Here is a 21403-nt window from a genome sequence, read left to right on the forward strand (position 1 = left end):
GAATATATATCTGATGTTCTGTAAGAAAAAACTTATACATTTTAAATGATTATAAAGTTGCATTTTGAAGTACAGAGATTTTTTGTCAAATTCCTATTTTTAATGCATAATTGAACTTTTTTTATTTAGCTGCTTCAGAACTCTCCGAGAACGAGTTCATTTTCAAATGTCCAGTCACTAAGGACTTCAACTACACTCTCATCTTGAGTTTTTCCACCACCATCCTGAGATATGACCGCAAAACCTCTATGAAAACCATCTCTGAGCAGTGGAGGGATAAAGTTACCTTTCATCCAGAAAATGGAAGCATTATACTCTCTCATCTTAATCAAGAGCAACTGGGAACATACACATGTGAAAGCGCTACAGCCCAGTACAGATACATCACACAAACCAAAGTCCAATCAAGAGGTATATCAACATTTCTACTATCAAGAATGTTTCAAATTCGTGTATCTACTAATCAATCAAACAGACACAAAAGAAAAAACTATAAAGCAGACAAAAATGTGACCCTGGACCACAAAACCGGTCACAAAACCGGTCAATTTTTTGAAATTGAGATTTTTTACATCATCTGAAAGCTGAATAAATAAGCTTTCTTGATGTATGGTGTGTTAGGATAGGACAATATTTGGCCGAGATACAACTATTTGAATATCTGGAATCTGAGGGTGCAAAAAAAATCTAAATATTGAGAAAATCGCCTTTAAAGTTGTCCAAATGAAGTTCTTAGCCATGCATATTTGAAGCAGTCACTGCCTAGACTCAAATGTCCTTCTAAACTCACAGCCAAGTTACAGACAATCTTTTCTGTATACTGAAGGAGCTTTTTTTCTAACTTTCTCATTTTTAACATATTTTAGCTCTGTCAGAAGCAGACAGATCAGATTCCAGTCATTAATCTATTGTCTCAGGGCCATGACACGCAGAAAACAGATAATGTAATTTGTATTCACAAAACATTTTATCTTACCACTAAGAGTTCTCCTAAATAGCAGTAAAAGTTTTTAGCTAAGAGTTTTCTTTGAAAACCTATTCACAAAGCTGCCGAGACAAACTTTTACTAAGGAATAGACAGAAGTCTTAAACTCAGAGTAAGTGCTGGGTTGACCTGGTTGCTATGGATGATGTCAGCATACTTACTATGCACACAGTAATTGGCTGATAGTCTCTGTCAGAGATTTAGACATAGAAATATTGAAGAGCGCAATATTATGTTGCCATATTCAAATAAAGATTTTAAAATGCAGGATACGTGTCACTAATTAAACAAGTAGGTTATATGTTCAGCTAATTGTCAGCCTCTTACATGTGTGCTTCTCATAATTAGAAGTAGGTTATATGTTCAGCTAATTGTCAGCCTCTTACATGTGTGCTTCTCATAATTAGTGAATATGCATATAAACAGCCTTTTAATTAACGGAGTAGAATAATCATGGCTGATAGGAAGGCATGCAAACGTAAAAGAAAACCAAACTGGACACAAGGTCAGCTGTTACTTCTTTCCCAGCTGGTTAATGAAAACAAACATATAATCAAAGGAAAATTTGGAGTCGGGATAACCTCCAAAACCAAAGGTGATACCTTTTTAAAATATCATTATCATCAAATGTTTCTAAAATGTTTAGGTTCCGAGGCAGATTGCGGTCAACAGCCATTTTAGGATAGTTTGTGGTTTGATTTTAGGACTAGTCCTAACGTTTCACAGATTTAGGAGCTAGTTGTAGAGCTAAAACGCGTTGTGAAATACTCTTAGAGCAAAAATTTAGGAGTCCTAAATTTAGGATTGACACGCCCATAATTATTTAGATTTTCTTCTAAATCGGCGAGTTATGAGCTACTTTTAGCCTTAAGATGTTTTGTGAATACGGGCCCAGATTTTTAGCAGATTCCGCAGTAATCAGGAAAACAAGTTTTGAAACTACTTTCTTAAGAGAACAAAACTTATATAACTTAGCAGAGGCAGTCCCTGAGCAATGGGCTTTATGAGGGGCAATCATGTTTTTCTGCTGTTCTTTTACATGATGATCAAACCTGTCAAGTGCTGTTTTTGTTTGTTTGTTTTTTACCATCTACTATATATTGCAGTATTCTTCAATTTAATGAAGATCGGCTTGTCTATGAAGGATGTAAATAAATATAGGCTAGATTAAAATGAGCTGTCTCATTCCATATCAGGGCTCGGTGGATCATAATGAACAAAATATGAGAAACTCTGAGTCACATATTCTCAACGATCAAGTCATAAAGGAAATCATATCTTTAACCTGAAACTGAGGCACACCTCCAGCTGTAAAACAACAACAAAACGATAGCACAAACTTTTGAACAGCTCAACATATGAAAGCTCTTGGTCTGATTGTTGCAGTAGCCTACTGAATTGCAAAAAAACTTCTTACAACTAGCCCAGCCTGTCTAACACGTTTTGAGACATCTCCTGAACTGTTTAACAAAACCATGAATCACGCGATCACTTTTCACTAAAAATACAGCTTTAAATTAAGAAAATGATTCAAAAATTACTTTTCAGTCAGCTGTTTGTGGTTACTGATTTATCACAAAGTGCTGCCCCTAAAATTGTTGCACTGACAATCTGTGAGAATTTGAGAGAATGTTCAAACAGACAGGTGAAGTAAGATTAACAGGTGTCTCTTTAAAAAACATTCACACTCAGATATAAAAAAAAACAAAAACAAAAAAACACACAGAGCCAATGTCTAATGCATAGTTACAGCCCAAACTGATTTTTTTCTGACACATCCATCTGATTGGCTGACAACTTGCCAAAACAACTATGAAAATATGTAACAAATCAGGTTCAAATACTGAAACTAATGTTAAGAGTAAATTTATATTGACATGACACATTTAAAAAAAAAAAAAACTCATGGCATTTTGTTCAAGCCTGATTGAATTCATTTCTATAGGTCCCACACTCTTTTGTTCTCAAAAAATAAATAAAAGCATTAATAGCTTCCAACTAATAAATTATTTAAATACAGGAACACACTTATGCATTAAATAAAGAGAAACTATGATTTAAACTCTGATTTTTACAGGCCTAAAAGAAGATTTAATTTTAACAAGGAAGTCATGCCTTTCACATGAAAGACCCTAATAAAGCACACACACTCGGAGCTGTTAAACCACATCCTTATCACTGTGAAACTGAAGGAATGATCAATTAACATTTTCTCTTAGGGAGAGTAGACAAGTCTTCTTGTTTATTAAAAAAAAAGTTTAAATACATTGTCACAATCTGTAAACAGTTTGTACAGTGCCCTCTGGTGGCCAAAGATTCTTTAAAAAATCTGCACATTACATCAACGTCTGAATAATTGCAATGAATGTAATCCAAAATGAAAGCAGAGAAAATGTAATGTTAATATTTCATTTTCTATAGACATTTATTCATTCATTCATAAAAACATTAAAAAAAAACATACAAAGTATACGGAGTAAAAGTGATAAAACATACAGATAAAATAAGTTATTTCCATTTCATGAAGCATGTGAAGCATTTCATAGCTTGATGGCGTGTACATGAATGTGCGCGTGTCACAGAGAGAGGTTGGCGGTGGCGTCCCCCTTGAGTTTGCTGCTGCTGAGACTGTGTATCATGGCGATCATTTGCGTGTGTTTGCTCAGCTCTTCCTCCATCTTCTCCAGCTTGGCCTCTAGCTGGGATTTCTGCAGCTCCAGAGAGGAAGCCTGCAAGATGAGTATAGCAACAGAAAACACACTGGATCATTATGCAGCCTACCTGACCTCTTATATAGCAGGTAGAAAACAGGTAAAGCTAAATTATGACTGTTTTGTTTAATCATGACACAATATGTTTTGAGACTGATAGGACTGATTGATAGGTTTGAGTGAATGTTGACAGCACCTTGATGCTGGTGTCCTTCCTGGCTTGCTCTGTCTTATTAAGCTCTTTCCTGAGGATGGAAATGTTCTCCTCCATCTCATGGATCTGCTCTTCTTGTCTCCTCAGATTATTCTGAAGACCTGGTACAGAACAGGACTTTTTTGTACACTTTATACCAAATGAAAGTGTGTATGACTGAAACAGCATAAAACCGATGTGAAATTAATTCCACTGCTCACCTGTTATAATTCGCTCTTTCTCCAGCACATCTGTCTTTAGGCCCTTTATCTGCTGTTCTTTTTCTGCCAACTCTGCAAGAGTCCTAAGCAGATAAAACTCCATTCAATTATTTTCCATAATAATAATAATAATTATTATTATTATTATTATTATTATTATTATTGACCCATTCAAGGGTGGCATGAAGCACACTTCAACTTCAATAAATACAATAAATATTATTGACCCATTCAAGGGTGGCATGAAGCACACTTCAACTTCAATAAATAATAATAATAATTAATTTTTTTATTATTACCATTATAAAAATAAAATAATAACAACAACAATAATTATTATTATTATTTCTTTTAAATTGAGTTGGGTTATTCTCCATGATAATAATTATATTATAATTTTTTGACTTTTTTTGAGAGTGACTTGAAGCATAACCTAACTCCAGTAAATAATAATAATGACAAATGTAATATTGTATTATTAATAATATTTCATAATTGTAATAAAAGTATTATTATTATTATTATTATAATTGACTCAGTCAAGGGTGGCATGAAGCATAAGCAAATAGTTATTGGAGTTGGGTTATACTTCATGCCACCTTTATGAGTCAAAAACGCCTGATTTCAATCCACCGTTTCAAACACTGACCTCTCCTGTTGGAGTTTTAATCCCTCATTGGTCTTTCTCAGCCCCTCAGCCTGCTGGGTAAGTGAGATATGGGCAGCCTGCAGTTCCTTCAGCATCCCTTCACTTTTGTCATACCTAAAAATAAAGGATGAGGAGAAAGAAGAGGTTGCTTATCTATAACAAACATGTGATGTATCCATTCCTGGAGAACTCAAATGTTGTATCCGAGTGCGTGTGTGTGTGTGTGTGTGTGAGAGGGACACTGACCTACTGAGCAGCTGGTTGTAGGTGCCCTTCAGCTCCTGATGCTGGTCAGCGACTGCCTGCAGACGGCCGTTGTGCTCCAGGAGCTGCTGGCTGTCAGACTTCAGTCTCTCGACCTCCAACAGATGATCATTCAACTCTGTCTGCAGATCCTCTTTCTTCCGCTCCGTGTCTTTGAGTAGAGATGCCAATTTACGTGCCTAGAATGGAGAAAGATTGAGAACAGAAAACAACTATATAATAGCAACTCAAAAAGCACATATGCATAAACAGTGGTCATGCGAAAGAAGTCAGCTTTCATTGCAGAAAGAAAAAAAGAAAAAAAAGAAAAAAAAAATTGTAACCTCAGCTTCCGCCTGAGCTCTCTGACAGCGGTATTGAGCAATGAGTCGATCAGCCTGCGACAGCGCGAGTGCTTTGGCCTCCAAAAGGTCCTGCAGACGGCTCTCTTTACACTACATATACAAAAGCACAAACAATTACAAAGTCTGCATATGTTAAATATATACACAGGAAGTTCCTTGATGACAACTTACCGCTAGTGCAGAAAGCTTCTGCTCATACACATCAATGATCTCTGACATGTGCACATCTTTAACCTTCTCCTGTAACTACAACCACAACATTAAAATTAAAACAAAAAAACAAGCATGCCATCCACTTGTGGGCACGTTTCTATTGTCAGTACGGAATTACACCTAAACCCACGATGGAATGTCTGCAGAAACTGTGGTCATAGACCTAATGAGTCACTGTCAGCTGCTCATGCCCAGACAAATGCAATACCTTCGCTCCGTTCTGAAGCTTCTCGATGAGGCTGTCGATACTTTGGTAAGCAGAACCAGAAGGCTCAGCATGCATTATGGGAAAACTCTTCCCCACGAAAGACACATCTTCACTAGCAGAACTGCTCCGGATCGACAGCTCACCAACCCTCTGACGGTATGCGTTATTGGCAGCAATACTGTCCCCCAGACTTAAAACAAGAGTGACAGAGAATAATTATTTTCCAGGATTTAGTGCCAATATTTATTTCTAAATAAATAAAGGCACTAATATTGGGGTCAACATTTTTTTTTACATTTTAAAAAGTTTTATTTACCAAGGATGCATTAAATTGATCAAAAGTGATAATAAAGACATTTATAATGTTACAAAAGGTTTATATTTCAAATAAATGCTGTTCTTTTGAACTTTCTATTTATCAACACATCACAGTTTCTACAAAAATATTAAGCAGCACAACAGTTTTCAACATTGATAATACTAAGAAATGTTTCTTGCAACAAATCAGCATATCAGAATGATTTCTGAAGGATCATATAACACTGAAGACTGGAGTAATGGGTGCTGAAAATTCAGCTTTGCCATCACAGGAATATATTACATTTTACAATGTATTAAAACAAAAATAAAAACACAGATATACAATAATAATATTTAATATTATACAATAACATTTCACAGTATTACTGTTCTTACTGTATTTTTGATCAAATAAATGCAGCCTTGGTGAAACACCTTCCAAAACTTTTAAAATAATCTTGCCAAGCTCACGCTTTTGCACAGTAGTGTACAGTTTTTTGTAGTTAAGCAACATATCTGCATTTAAGGAGGAAACCTTGCTTGCTTAAGTGGTTTTAGCACGTTCCTAATGTACATTTAATCATTATGGGAATTTTCTGCAGATTTCATAATTTTAAATCATTATCATTTTAAAAATCCCTAGTTATGCATATAATTTTAATACTTAGTATTAGCCGTTTATTCAAATTTCTAATTCTAAGTAAGAGCAAACGTACCACAAATTAAAATGAAAACTGTTTCAAATTGATATATTTTTTTCACTCAGTCATTAAGCTGAGAGTCAGAATGTTTGGTACTTCATACAAAACAGCCTGGACTGTCAAACTGAATGTTTTGACACCTCAGAGTAAACATTCACACTGTGGCTATGTGTTCTGTTGACTCACATGACAGAGGGGAAATCGGGGAGTGGGGCTGCTTCAAAAAGTATGCGAAGGGCGACCTGCACATGCTCTCTGCAGTTAGAGGTCAACGCTAGTGAAAGAGGTGTCACCATGCGCTGGTCCTGCATGCAATGGAAATGAGATCACAGAAAGGGAAGCGTTATAAATATCTGATACAGAGTGAACAAAGTCTGAGGGAGGGCAGCGTAGGTCTTATACCTGTAAGATCCTATAGAAGGACGTCTCCATGTCTGGCATCTGCTGCCTAAGATGGCTCATCAGTTCTAGAGTCTTCAGCACCACCTCAGAGCACACCTGACTAGAGATGCACAAGGAGACAACTTTTTTTGAAGGACAATTTCTCAAGGATCACGTGAAAGCTTTGCCATCACTGCAATCAAATTAGATTCTAAAATAGTTACAGGAAAGTGTAATATTTCACAATATTGCTGTTATATTGTATTTTGATCAAATAAATTCAGCCTTGGTGAGCACTGAGCATAGGAGATAAAAAATTTAAAGAAATTGTAATAAATTTGACTGGTACTGTAAGTGTCAATGCTTTCTTACTTCCAAAACATTTCATTACCTGAGCTGATAGTTGGAGGTAGTGCAGGTGGACCCAGAGAGGTCTTGATTGTAGGACAGCAGAAGCTCCACCTGTGAGACACACACCTCAGGACTGAGCCGCTGGGATACCAGCATCCTCAGAGCATCATCGCCGCAAAGCAGTGAAAGAGTCAAGGATATCTATACTATACAGTAGAATCAGACAATCACAATACTACAACAAATTACTGGTCAATTCATATATAAGCTAGGCTAAATAATTATCTGATATTTCCTGATACCGATTGGCTACTAACACTAGCTCATCAAACAGACAGCTTGTCCCGTGAGGTGTGCTGAAGTGTGATTATTGTGCTTAAAAAGTAAGGATATATAATAGAAAGTCAACGACACGGCCTGCACGTAGACAGTGTTTCTTTAGCAGCTGGTCTCCTTCAGTGGAGTCTGGAGACTGCAGCAAAACCAACACCTCCTGCAGAAGGAGCTCCACAAAAGACTGAGCTGAGCTGCACAGAGAGGAATCAATTGCCTCCTGGATGAAGACAAGCACAAATTTACGGATTAAAATGGCAGAAAAATATTATATAAATTAACAGAATTTAATAGAAAAATGGTAACATTTTACAATAAGGTTCCATTTGTTAACATAAGTGAAGTGACGTGACGAATTTGTGCTCTGCATTTATCCCATCCAAGTGCACACAGGTACCAAGACTCGAACCCATGACCTTTGGGTTACAAGTCCAACTCTCTAACCATTAGGCCACGACTGCCCGCTTTAACAATAAAAATACTAAATACTTCTAAAGCATTTATTAATCTTTGTTCATGTTCATTTAAAAAATTACTAATATATTATTAAAATCAAAGGTTGTATCTGTTAATATTATTGTGACGAATTTGTGCTCTGCATTTATCCCATCCAAGTGCACACAGGTACCAAGACTCGAACCCGTGACCTTTGGGTTACAAGTCCAACTCTCTAACCATTAGGCCACGACTGCCCGCTTTAACAATAAAAATACTAAATACTTCTAAAGCATTTATTAATCTTTGTTCATGTTCATTTAAAAAATTACTAATATATTATTAAAATCAAAGGTTGTATCTGTTAATATTATTTAATGGACCTGAGCTAACAATGACATTTTAAGACATCAAATTCTCATTTAGTTAATCTTTAAAATCACTAATAAAATAATGACAAATTATTTAAAAATAAATAAATACTTTTAAATGTAATCTTTAAAAAATCCCAAAATGTATATCCATTTTTCATACTGTACATTATAATTTTGTAATACCTACATTCATTTTAAGCATTTAAAATGACTGATTTTAATTTTAGTGTTTTTACTGTTTTTAGACAATAATAGCATATTATTATCCATGTATTTTTTATATCTAACATCATATAATAGTTATAGTCCACAAAATTGGTCACAAAATAATTACAAATATTGTCCAGATTTGTGATGTTGATGCATCCCTATTTTGGGCACAAAAAATCTTGCCACTCTCACATTTAGCTTATTCGGTGGGGTGTTTTTAGGCACTATTCTTTGTAAAGCCCCGTTCAAACTACACAATTTTAGCCCGATTTTGGCACGTTCTGCTTGACGCAGGGTGTCATGGGGATTTGTAAATGACAATGGGCGTCGGGACGCAAGATTCAATAGTTTCATCTCACGTAGTGTGTCATAGTGGGCGACAGCCGATGCCACGTCTGTGACGCTTCACGACGTCAACACAGAAAGACTAGCATGTTTAAAGCCTGGTTCAGACTACATGATTTTTTTTGTCAGTTATGACAGCCACTCTTGTTGTGCGTGCTGTCATCGATAGTGTGGGATTACACAGAAGGTGCCATGAGGGTAAACAAACAATGGCTAGCAAACAGCTTGTTTCGCCCTTTGCCCAGAAAAAAACAGTGGACACAAATCTGGATTGCATGAAGAGGACGGTATATATTGTCAAAGAGAACTGAGGTAAAATCGTTTTTATTTGACCTTTTTCACTCTGTAGCGGTAGTCCCTCGAGGAAATATCATAAATGCAGGAGTATCATTGCCATAGATCCACGAACATTTCCTCCATTGTAAAATTCCACCTAGCAGGACCGATACCACTGTCTCTCTTTCGTTTCGGCTTGTTTTAAAGCATGTACGAAGGTGCTTCTGTGCTCCTATTGGACACCATGACGGAACTCGTCGTGGTGGAAATCGCAAAATCGTGTAGTCTGAACCAGGCTTAAAACTGTTGTTTTAAACAGTTTAAAAATTTGTTTTGGAACAGTACGTATTTTGAAAAGCATTATTCAAATAAACTGAATTGAAACACTAGCATACTTCAAAAAGCTCAGCCAGCAGGGACAGAGCCTGCATGTAGCACTGCTCTGGACCATCCAGAGGTGACGTAACCCAGTGGACGAGTGCTAAACTCGGTTCAGACCCTCGAGCCTGAACACATTTTCTAGTACCAGGCTGCAGTCGAGGGGCTGGAGGTCGGAGCACCGTCTCACAGACGAGCTTACGCAGGACAGGGACTGAGCACAGAGAAACCAGCAACTCCATAACCTGCACAGACAAGAGCTCATGACTCTCTGCACCAGTTTGGACAATAATTCAAGACCTTTTGATCTAGAAGCTAATGTTTAAAGGTTTGAAATTAAATTAATATTTTGCCTAAAAAATGTATAACTTGAAAAAACAAAACATTTATTGAAAAGATTATGTATTTGACCTTTGATGCAGTATCAGGATCTTTGCTGTGTAATAGCCCAAGAACCTCGGAAAGACAAACTGAGAGGTGTTTATACCTAGCGTGAGAAAAAAAAAGATGTTCTGACTGTGCCACTAGAAAGCCGTTTAAAACAGTGCCATCAGACTCCGATAAACACATACTTGGTCAGGTAATCAGCAATTTTGGGGTTTTTCAGGAGATCCACTAACAAGTCCACAGCATAATTCCTGGTTAATGTGCCATCTCCGTTGACGGTGATATTAAATATCAGCTGAAAGGTTTGATGAATGTTCTTTGCATTAAACAGCTGCAAAAGAAAAAAACACTTAAGTATCAACAACCACAAATTGAAAACAAGTACAGGGCCACAAGTTTCCAGCCACAAGACGAGATGACGAGAAAGATACGTGAGCTAACCAACATCAGCACCATGTCTCAAACCTACCTTCTGCCCAACCTCTTCATTAAGAGTCAAACTTGATAATATGGACAGCGCAAAGACGACCACTGTCAGACAGTTATGACCCAGGAAATTAATCAAGGCTCTGTAGAAAGCCTTCACATTACTCTGAAAAAAAAAAAAAAAAATAGGCATTATAGTCATCAGCAGGTTAGTTCACTAACAAAACTTATAAGAGTTCATACTGAGACTTCATCATGCAGAGCTGATGCCGATTCTGACCTGAGATTTGATGTGTGACTGCACAGAGATGTCGTGTCGACAGAGGTTGGCCATCAGGCCCAAGCAGGCTTTTACAATGTCATCATTACTTGACTGGCTAAAGACAATCATAAAAAGCATTATATTTTATGCATAGTTTTTATTTATAAATAAAGGCTGTAATAAATAACTGCTGTTCATCTTAGTATACTTGTGTCAAATTCACAATTCTGTTAACTTTTGCATGCATAACCATTGCTGTGCAATATTTTAATGCATATCGCACCTTATAAAGGTTGCTGCTAAATGGCCAGCCTCTGTGATTAAAAGCAAAGACTATGTTTCAGTTCAGTGTTGTGGTTTTCCACTACACAACCTCCAGCATGTCTGCTTCCTCTTAATAAGATACTAAAAAGAGTTTCGCATGCAGGACTTGAGACCACTTGTCAATATCATTATTGCATTTACAGGCCTGAATGATGATTATTATATCCCTCAAACATGAACAGTTTCAGTATTTACTTTATTTTATATACTGTGGCCAGAAAAATGAAACTCTGTGTACTTTTCATAAAACAATTAAAAAGTTTATGCTCACAGAGGCTGCATTTATTTGATCAAAAATACATTGAAAACAGTAATATTGTTTACAAAATTATTACAATTTAAAATAACTTTTCTTAATAATTTTCTTAATATGACTTGGTGCTTATTAAACATCGCTTATTATTATCAATGTTGACTACAGTTGTGCTGCTCAATATTTTTGTGGAAACTGTGACACATTTTTTCAGGATTCTTTGATGAATAAAAAGTTCAAAAGAACCACATTCATTTAAAACATATACAGTGGGTACGGAAAGTATTCAGACCCCCTTAAATTTTTCACTCTTTGTTATATTGCAGCCATTTGCTAAATCATTTTTTGACCAATTTAATGCATCAAAATGTTTTGCAATTTTTTACTTTTATTACTTTTATGTAATAAAAGTATTCATATCTTTCAGAAATTTTCTGAAACTTTTGAACGGTATTGTACAGTCATATGCATCATCTTTATTAACACGAGGACTGCTCTGTTAAAAAGTGGCATTTACATCAAACAAACATCTATGCATAGAGCAATAAAGTGAATGTCGTGGGTCTTACACATGTTGCATTAGGAAGCTGATGAGCTCATGGATGTGAGAGGCACAAGGCAGAGTCCTCACGTTGTAGGTCAGTCGCTGCAGCACATTAAGGCACTGTGGAGAGCATATTATATTAAAATAATAAGCATATTATTTTTAAAATATATTAAAATAAAAAGCAAGTTAGTTTAAACTTTGAATGGTAGTGTAAGTCACATCAAATATATAAACATTTTTGACCAGTTATAAAAATTTGCATTTAAAACCGCATGGTTTGTGAAGTGTAGACTTCATCTTAAAAAACTGCAGTACTCTCACCTGCAGCACAAGAGGCTCTTCTGGTGTGGTTCTGTTGCAGTGGATTATGGCTGCCAAAGTGCTGGTGAAGTTGTAGCTGCTGTGAAGAGCCTCTTTAGCCTCACCATCAGAAGCTGTTGGGCCATTAAGAAGTGTACATGCATGGGTAAACAACTGGTGATGTAACTATAAACTGACTGTGTAACTATATTAAAGGGTTTAATACCAAACTGTGCCAGCAGGGATATAATGGATCCCGTCAGTGCGTGACTGGCGTTGGGATCTCCAGCTACTTCCATGAGTCCACTCAGACACTCGCTGGGCAGCACCTGACCTGAAAACAGCACTCCACCACATTTCAGCCCCGAAACATCCTGTGGAATTAAAAATAGCAATTAAAATATTGGATATTTTATATTAAAGGAAATTATGTGTAAAATTACACATTTTTTGTCACTTTTTTGGCCACACTGGGTTTGACTGTTTGATGACTCAGTTTCTTTTTTTTCCTGTCATCTGTTATTACAGAATAGAGATTGCATTCACAAACAGCAATTTATAGAAAATCAAATATCTTTCAAATAGCAAATCAAATAGCAGTGGTTTTCAAACCAGGGTCCAGGGAGGGAATGTTAGGGGGTTTGAAGAAAAGTTTAGAGAAAAGATGTGAAAAAAGTATATATACAGTGGGAATGAATGGATGAATGAATGAATGTACTTTATTGTCCCGTTTGAGGGAAATTCATCTTGGACAAGCATGACCTGGGTATAGAAAAGAATCACCCCCTTTAAAATAATCATATTTTGTTGCTTTGCAGCCTGAATTGAAGACGGACACAGTTTTGTTTTAACCAGCTGTATTTACTACTCAGTACAACTTATAACTTCCAATTGAAAGATATAACACAAACATGCCAGAAAAAAATAAATCAATAAAAATAAATTAAAAAACAGAATCACTGAGTTGGAAAAAGGATCACCCGCTCCTAAAAATGGCCACTAATCACCTTCACAATGGCACACAAAGCCATTTGACTTTCAACTGTGATCAGCTGTGGTCATTTTGATAAGCTCAGCATGAAAAGAACTTTCCTGGAGCATTTCAGTCCTTGGTAGTGCAACTGAAGCAAACGATCAACTATGGGTGGCAAGATACTGTCAAAAGATCTCCAGAATAAAGTTGTGGACAGGCACAAGTCAGGAGATGGACACACAAAAAAATCAAAGGCTTTATCAATGCCTAGAAGCACGGTGAAGTCTATTATTAACCCCTTAGCAGTAAAATTAGCATAAAATAGGCATATGGTACCCAAAGTACATTGCATGCTGTTCTTGAACCATTTGGAATATATGCATGGTTTTGGTCTCTTTTGAAAGGTGACACTCTTAAGGTTGATAAAATGTGATCATTTTAAAGGGGGCTGATTTTTTTCTATACCAACTGTATGTATATGCATATATATATATATATATATATATATAACTAAATAATATACATTTGTTTTAAGCAAATGAATACATTAATAATATAGTAATACATAAAACAGTATAGTACTATAGTGTGCTGAAGAAAATAATGTAACAACAGAAACAAAATATTTTCTTAATATTTTTTTAAATATTTATAATATTCACTTTGAGTCTTCATACATAAAATAATATATAGCTGCTTTTTAAATTTTAGGATGGGGGTCCTTCGCATGAGGATGATAATTTTTGGGGTTTTGTGGCATTCAAAAGATTAAAAAATAAATAAAATAAAAAATTTAGACCATAACTAGAAGAAAATTATGTTGAATATTTAAGAAATAGCTTTTTTCCCTTTCCAAAACAGTAGAGATGAATGACAGCTTCAGTCACCATTCACTTTCATTCCCTAACATCTCCTTTTGTGTTCACTTTCACATAAGAATTAAAAAGTCTTTTTGGACTCTGGAACAACTTGAAGGTGACTAAATGATGACAGCATTGGATAGATCACACAAATAATACGTTTTCAATAATCCCACAGAAAAATGTTTTCACTCACTTCGATGTGTTTCTGCAGCTGTGATGCATTTAAAGCGCTTCTGTTATTTCTGTACTGACGAATGGCCAACAGAAGAGACTTCAAACAGGTCGATACATCCATCTTTACACCCAAGGTCGGTCAATGGCGGTCTTGAACAACAATAATCAAATAACTGAAGGGGAAAACTATCTAACTTAAACAGTTTCTCGGTAGGTTTTGTAAACATACAGTAGGCTTTGCTAGTTGATAATAGACGCTGTTACTGAGATTAAATAACAGATATATTGTATCCTCTCCCGTACAACGTTTTCATCAAGCATGGAGGTGAATTCTATTTTAACAATGATATTTATTAGTATTTAATTTTACGTAGTATTTACTCAAAAGCTTGTGATAAGTTCCCCCACTGTCTGCTACAACAGCAACTTCCTCCCGCTAACACTTCGAATCGCCGGAAGTGTTCATTATCCAAAATGGGAGGGGTATAATGGAAACATTTACAAATATGTCTAAATATTTACGTTTCAAACATAGGGTACAGCATTTTTACGAGGCAACATAACGTTAAATATTGAATCAGTCGGTGTTTTGCTCTTTTATGTTAATCTCTTTTTTTTTTTACTTCTTGGGAAAGCTGAAACCCCCCTTTCTAAGAAGAATGTTGAGAGCCAGAATTCGACCACGCACTGACGTAACTACGTCATAGTTTGGGTATATGGGTCAATACAAAAAGTGTATTTTCTACACTTCATCCTTATTTAGCACTGACCCGTGTACGTCATAAGCATTAGTTGCTGTTCTGCATTTTAGCGTAGCCTATTTGGATCAAATGTATGAGTCAACTGTTTTTCAGATCCCTACTCAAACTTGCTTGAGAGAAGGATATACAAATTGTCAGTAGTTTCAAAATAAATTTGTCTTTATTAATAGTGTTGCTGTGTGGCGTTTTTAAACTAGTCAGTTAAACTATTATTATAAGCATTTTCTCACGAAAATTATCCCCTGTAATCATGCCCTTTTACAGGTACTGTCACTGTAAATGATAAATGTAATAACCTATTTAGTATCTGTAGCCAGTTGCAGAAACTACTTTTTACTAGTCTTACAAGTCAATTATCTTTTCTTTTCTTTTTTTGTCTTTTTTTTCCCGTAACCTTTTCAAGTCCATTTTCAATTACAGTCACATAAATATTTGAATAGTAAGATTGATTATCCCTTGGTTAGCTGCTAGTAGGTCAGACTAGTTCTTAAGACGCAGTTTTAACATGGCTGTGCCTATGCAACTGGCCTCTGCTCTTTTTAAAGAAATTAAAATATTTGGTAATTTATGAGACATGAAGCACTTGGAGAAATACATGCCAATCAAGTTATTTTATTTTTCTAATTGATTTATTAAAGATACCAACCAAACTTAAAATTAGGGCAGTAACATCAGGCTACATCATTTGCTGTCTTAGATCACATGGAACAGCGTCACGAAACCTGTTTGACTGACTAATGTGGGCCCATCTATTTTAAGTTTTTATTTTAAGAAAATGGTATATATTTACGTTACAACCTAATGGCAGCACATTCATGGAACATAACATTTACACAGTATACGTTATTATAGACTCTGTTTGACACAAAATTAGATTATATTTATAAACTGTACATACAATATACAGATATAAATTTTTTTACAAGAAATCAGGAAGGGGGCCAACACTTTTTCACACCACTGTATATATATACAATCAAAAATCTCTTCTTGTCCTTGAGTTAACATCAAGCACAAAATACAAACCTAATATTTTTCTCCCATCCAGATTCGTATTACAATTCCTACCAGACTTTATTGGCCAATGACAAACAATGGACTTAAAGTCTGAGGCCACATTAAAATTCTAAACCCAAGTTTTAGAATTTCTAGAACGTTGTAAAATAAATATATTTAATATTTTGGACTATTTCTAGGACACTAAATCAAACATGTGACATTGAACATGTGAACTCCTCTGTACATTAAATCATTTGTCATTAAAGCAATACCAAATACTAAGACATTCTGAATGCCAAGTTAATTTTTCTATTCAACATTTCACTCAAATGATTATGATACTATAATTAGTAATGAACAAATTATACCAAAATCCTATGAAGGCCCATTTCCGCAACAGAATAAAAAATAAAAATAAAAAAAACACATTAATAGCGACTTATCTCACAATTCTGACTTCTTTCCTTGCAATTCTGAGTTTACATCTCACAATTCTGACTTTTTTTTTCTTGCAGTTCTCATTTCTTCAGAATTGCATGATACAAACTCAGAATTGCGAGATACAAACTCAAAAATGTTAGATATAAACTTGGAATTCTGAGTTTATTTCTCACAATGAAATTTTTTTCAGAATTGTGAGTTTATATCTTGCAATTTTGTGTTTATATCTTGCAATTCTGACTTTTTTTCCCCCTCATTGTGAGAAACAACATCCAAATTGTGAGATAAACAGTTGCAATTACCTTTTTATTCCATAGCAGAAACAGGCTTCCATAAAATTCACACCATTTACAGCATTCAAATTTACATCCCCAATTTATGCATTTTCCATGCACAAAAACATACCTATGCTAAAATGTGATTCAAATAATGTGATTCCACATGCATTTCCTATATTTGAGGTGAAAATGTCCAGAAAGTTCTTGGAAACTGTAATAGCACATCTATATTGTTCATATTGTCTGATCCAGTTATCCAGTCAGAACATCACATTGTGACTATATCAGTCTGGCAGAACAACAACATAGTCCCCCGAGCACTCAACATCTGTGAGAGACAAAAACAAAAGTGTTCACAGTTCATTTAGTTAAAGGAGCAGTTTTGATTCTCCTTCAAGGAGAAGCACTAAAATCTGCAAAAAATGATTCCTGTTAATTGTAATTATCTGATATTGTTTTGTCACTGTAATGACATTGGTAATGTCTCATGATTGCTAATCTCTTATATTGTAACAGTCGACACTCACTTTCATAGTCATTTTCCTCATCAGGCACTAGTGGTTCTGCACATTGCAAAGGCTGATCTTGCAGCGTTTTTCTTTTCAGCGAACGGCATAAGTGTGTTGCAAGTCCTTCATTCTTTTGCTTGTAATGGCGAATAAGATCCTTCAACGTCTTGAAAAACTTCTCCTCTACACCTGAGCTGACCTGGAACAAATTGTGTTGTGACATTATAATGAATTTCATTCATTTATATTTATATACTTATTCATATTTGTTGGCAAACCAATGCAAACCGATAAGATTATTGCAGTGAATCAAAGTTGCCAAAGGTATCCAGCACAGAATACTTATTTTAGTGTATCTTACCTGTAGAGTGAAGTATCCGGTGTGGGTTTGGAGGATCCTGTAAGTATAGACCACTTTTTGTTTGCTGTAAAAATGAATAAATAAATAATTAATTGAGTGAACATAGTCCATTTACATTAAATCATAAACTTTAAAACTTGAATTATGTCAGACTATGAGCTTTGGGGTTTGATAGTCAGGGTTTCTGTGGGTCTTAAAAAGCTTTAATTAGCCCTTCCACAAATTAAGGTGTAAAGGTCTAAAATGTCTTAAATTCATAAAGTCATGGCAATAAATGTTGCATGCACTGTAAAAAAAATAATATCTTCAGTATTTTTGTTTTGTTTTTGGAAAATAAAAAAGTAACAGATCTACTGTTTTTTTTTCTTTCTTTGTTTAACTTTGAAACATTGCTAATACAAGGCAGCATGATGCAACATCATGATGCATCAATATATGTACATCATCAACAAAACTGAAAATATACATCATGGTTAGCATTTTAAAATTGCTCTTTTTTTAAACTTTTTACATGAAATGACATGGTTGTGGTACACTTTGACATCTGTATCATTTTGTATATTAATCTGTGTATTCTTAGAAGACCCTTTCTTATTAAAATGACCTTCAGGAAATGTCATGCTATGTTTGGTTTAATCTTAGATTCACTGATAAAACTTTTAGTTCTCTCTTCATTAAGCTTTTTTTATTAGTTGTTATGTGAGGACAAATGAGACTTGATTTTGTGAGATTTTCAAAGTTTAGCCTTTAATTTTTGTTTGTTTGTTTTCGTCTATCTATCTACAGTGCATTCTGCACACAGTCGTTCTACAGACTGTTAAGATGTTGCCAAAAAGAAATATCAACAAATAAGGCTACTTTACCATCACTGATAATAACAGTAATACGTTTAGATTATAGCTGAGTTCTATTATATATGGCAACATTTATTTACCATTCAATGACTTCTAGAGGAATTGTATTTGGAGATTGTATATTGTCTTAGCATATATTGTTCAAAAACCTTCAGAATACACTGAAATTAGAAACGATAACACTTGGATAACTAATATGCAACTGATACACAATCGCACAGGATTCGTTACTGAATCACAGTACAATATAACATAACTTGAGCCACGTTTTTTTTTTTTTTTAGATTAACATCACTAGGATGGATCCTAAATGTGCAGTAGCCACTTTTACTGTAGTTTCCTATTTTATACTCTAAATTTGAGCAAAGTTTCACTTCATAGTCTGTTATTTTTTTCACATTTTGTCTCTACTGTGCATGAACTTATCTATCAGATCTACCAGTTCTCTTTTTCCACTGACACAAGCTGCTCATTTCCTCTTTTTATTAACATGCATTTGCTGAATGGTTCACCCTAAATCTCGCCTAAGGCATTTAATTGATCATAGTTTAGCTGTTCTTTTACAGGAAGTCCACAGTTTGGATGAAGAAATATCTAAATACAGTATATATTGTGTTTGTGTTTTGACCCTAACTGGGTTCACCATACTGAAAAACAAACAAAACATCTGGTAAAAACAGCAAATCTTAAACATTAACACTTCTCACATATTACAAAAAAATAAATGAGAACATATGATTTTAGAAAGAAGAAGTGTGGAAAAGCACTTCTGTGTGTTATCCTGAAGTTCAAACAGTAGCATGGCGCTAGCAATGGCAAGATCATGGGTTTGATTCCCAGCGTACTGAACGTACATGAACTGATAACATATATGACTTCAGTGTCAATTTCTTTGGATTAAAGCATCTGCCGAATGTAAATACCTTTTAGAGGATAGTTGAGAAACTGACATCACAAAATGCTTTACACTTTTTACATACGCACTTTTTTTTTCGGGTCTGTGCAGCTGCCTTAAAACTTCCTGTGACAGTAGGTTTACGTGTGCAGTATTTTTCATAGCGTAGGACGGAAAGATGAACTGACCCACAAACATCAAAATCTAAATCTAAATTTTGTATGCACATTCCACAACACATCAGACTGTCCGCACTTTGCAGGCATTTTCATGGCCCTAAATGACAAAAAGTCCAAATATTTCAAGAAAAACATCATTGGTTTCAAAGTATTACCAACAACTCAAAAACTGAAACGGGTAAAATTGGACCGCAACATAATATCAGGGCTAGAAACTGGACAAATTTAGAAATAATACTGGGATGAAAAATGCACTTTAAGGAAAGAATTACAAATTCTTGTTCACAAATTACACATTCACTGCTTAATTTCCCATAAATATTCCCATTATAAAAGGAATATTAAAGATTAGTAAAATATTAAAAATGTCAATGATTTTTGAGATATAGAATTAACCTGCCCTTAGTTTTGTAAGTAACAAAATGTCCAATTTAATTAGAGATTATTAGTATAATATTCTTAATACAACTGGAACCATATGATATCATTTTATATATATGAAAAAAATTTTACATTAAATTTTTACTGACTACTGCTAAAACTACACATCAGTTTATAAGAGACCTGGCTTCTTTCAACACTGTCACATATTTAAAAAAATTTAATAGGCCTACTAATCAATATCAACATCAGCCAACATTCTAAAAAGCTGCTTTCCAAATTTGACTTGCTATGAACTAAGTCTCACAGTTGTGAAATCTATGTCTTTTTTATATATCTTTGGCTATAATTGTTTTTCTCTTAATCTTTTTTTTCTGTACCTTGATCAATTCCAGTTCAAGTTGAAGGATGAGCGAAAACTGAAAGGGGAAAAAGATAGATTTGCTGAAAACGCTTAAGCACACTTTGGAGTAGAGGCCTTTTCTGTTAAAAATAACAGTGGTTTGTGAATGTTGATGATTTAATAAATATTTTATCAGGAGCGTTTATGCTGGGATGTTGTGCCTAGGTGACACGGAACTTACTATCTCATATAAATTTCATGGATGTACTGAAAAAAATCTATATAGACTACTTTTTTGCGGGCGGGAGCGGGACAAGATAACATATATTTCTGCGGGTTCGGGACTGAAAAATCCATCCTGCGCAGGTCTCTACTTCAGAGTCTCTGAGTCAGTAGATTTCTCACATTGTTTCAGTCCGCTCGGAGATGAATCGGTTGAGTGAATGATTCAATGACACAATCACTTCTTGCCTCCTTCTGGCGTAATCTTTTTAGTGAAATGATTCAAAAGATTTGAGTCACTGGGAATCAAAACCACTACGTTGGGTGCACACTGCAGTGACAAAAATCAACAAGACAGGATTTAATTAAAGATTTTCTTTGTAGTACATATTTTAATTATTCACTGCTGCCATGGCCAGACTTACCATTGCATGGGCTTGACCGGGCTGCAGCCGGGCCCCGCTTTCTGCCCGTTTACGTTTGTTTGATTTGTTCAGTTGTGCCAGTCAGAAATAAGCCACATTTCCACTGCGCATGCAAGGGCTAAATGGGCCAGCCAGGGCTAACAGACATTCAAGGCCATATATCAAACAGCATAAACTGGTAGCCTATTTATGATTTCTTCACATAGAAGAAGGACACACGTATCACATGGCTACTTTAAAGAGCACACATTTAGAAAGATAATAATAAATTATCATGTTCACACGCCACATTTCTTTACAGAAGATGATTCTAAATTATATTAATGTCTGAGCGCTCTCTCCCGTCTCACTGCCATCACACATAGTGGGGCAGA

At 35.1% G+C, this 21403-nt stretch overlaps 2 protein-coding genes across 3 annotated transcripts; both read right to left on the reverse strand.

The window, feature by feature from the left end:
- Positions 1–3433: 3433 nt before the first annotated feature.
- Positions 3434–14822, reverse strand: LOC107721934 (protein CIP2A homolog). Of its 2 annotated transcripts, XM_016530168.1 has the most exons (22): positions 14611–14822; positions 14401–14531; positions 12598–12745; positions 12393–12505; positions 12094–12188; positions 10966–11062; positions 10729–10851; positions 10445–10590; positions 10284–10359; positions 9890–10117; positions 7915–8074; positions 7562–7703; positions 7192–7291; positions 6976–7094; positions 5789–5978; positions 5539–5613; positions 5347–5457; positions 5006–5202; positions 4760–4873; positions 4111–4193; positions 3893–4011; positions 3434–3714 (listed from the first exon to the last, which is right to left on the reverse strand). In XM_016530168.1, the coding sequence occupies exons 2-22, from the start codon at positions 14500–14502 to the stop codon at positions 3562–3564; spliced, it is 2691 nt and encodes an 896-aa protein (XP_016385654.1). In that variant the 5' UTR covers positions 14503–14531; positions 14611–14822; the 3' UTR covers positions 3434–3561. The 2 variants fall into 2 exon arrangements, with proteins under 2 accessions (XP_016385654.1, XP_016385653.1); XM_016530167.1 differs by having other exon boundaries at positions 14401–14822.
- A 2091-nt stretch (positions 14823–16913) lies between these two features.
- On the reverse strand, positions 16914–19440 carry LOC107721835 (SH2 domain-containing protein 1A-like). The gene is made up of 4 exons (XM_016530004.1): positions 19379–19440; positions 17731–17794; positions 17388–17568; positions 16914–17188 (listed from the first exon to the last, which is right to left on the reverse strand). The coding sequence occupies exons 1-4, from the start codon at positions 19438–19440 to the stop codon at positions 17145–17147; spliced, it is 351 nt and encodes a 116-aa protein (XP_016385490.1). The 3' UTR covers positions 16914–17144.
- Positions 19441–21403: the final 1963 nt, after the last annotated feature.

Source organism: Sinocyclocheilus rhinocerous, unplaced genomic scaffold, assembly GCF_001515625.1.
Source record: "Sinocyclocheilus rhinocerous isolate Xijiao unplaced genomic scaffold, SAMN03320098_v1.1 scaffold90, whole genome shotgun sequence".
Taxonomy (NCBI): Eukaryota; Metazoa; Chordata; class Actinopteri; order Cypriniformes; family Cyprinidae; genus Sinocyclocheilus; species Sinocyclocheilus rhinocerous.

Bases quoted from the DNA above. Each gene is read 5' to 3' on its own strand.
- LOC107721934 (XM_016530168.1), bottom strand. From the start codon at position 14,502: ATGGATGTATCGACCTGTTTGAAGTCTCTTCTGTTGGCCATTCGTCAG. The intron at 5,979-6,975 runs GTGAGTCAACAG...TCTTGTTTTAAG, and splicing joins CCCGATTTCCCCTCTGTCAT to TCTGGGGGACAGTATTGCTG. The intron at 5,614-5,788 runs GTATTGCATTTG...TTGTGGTTGTAG, and splicing joins AGCTTCAGAACGGAGCGAAG to TTACAGGAGAAGGTTAAAGA.
- LOC107721835 (XM_016530004.1), bottom strand. From the start codon at position 19,440: ATGTACGTTCAGTACGCTGGGAATCAAACCCATGATCTTGCCATTGCT. The intron at 17,795-19,378 runs GTTTGAACTTCA...TCATTTTTACAG, and splicing joins ATTGCTAGCGCCATGCTACT to CAAACAAAAAGTGGTCTATA. The intron at 17,189-17,387 runs GTGAGTGTCGAC...TGTCTCTCACAG, and splicing joins TGAGGAAAATGACTATGAAA to ATGTTGAGTGCTCGGGGGAC.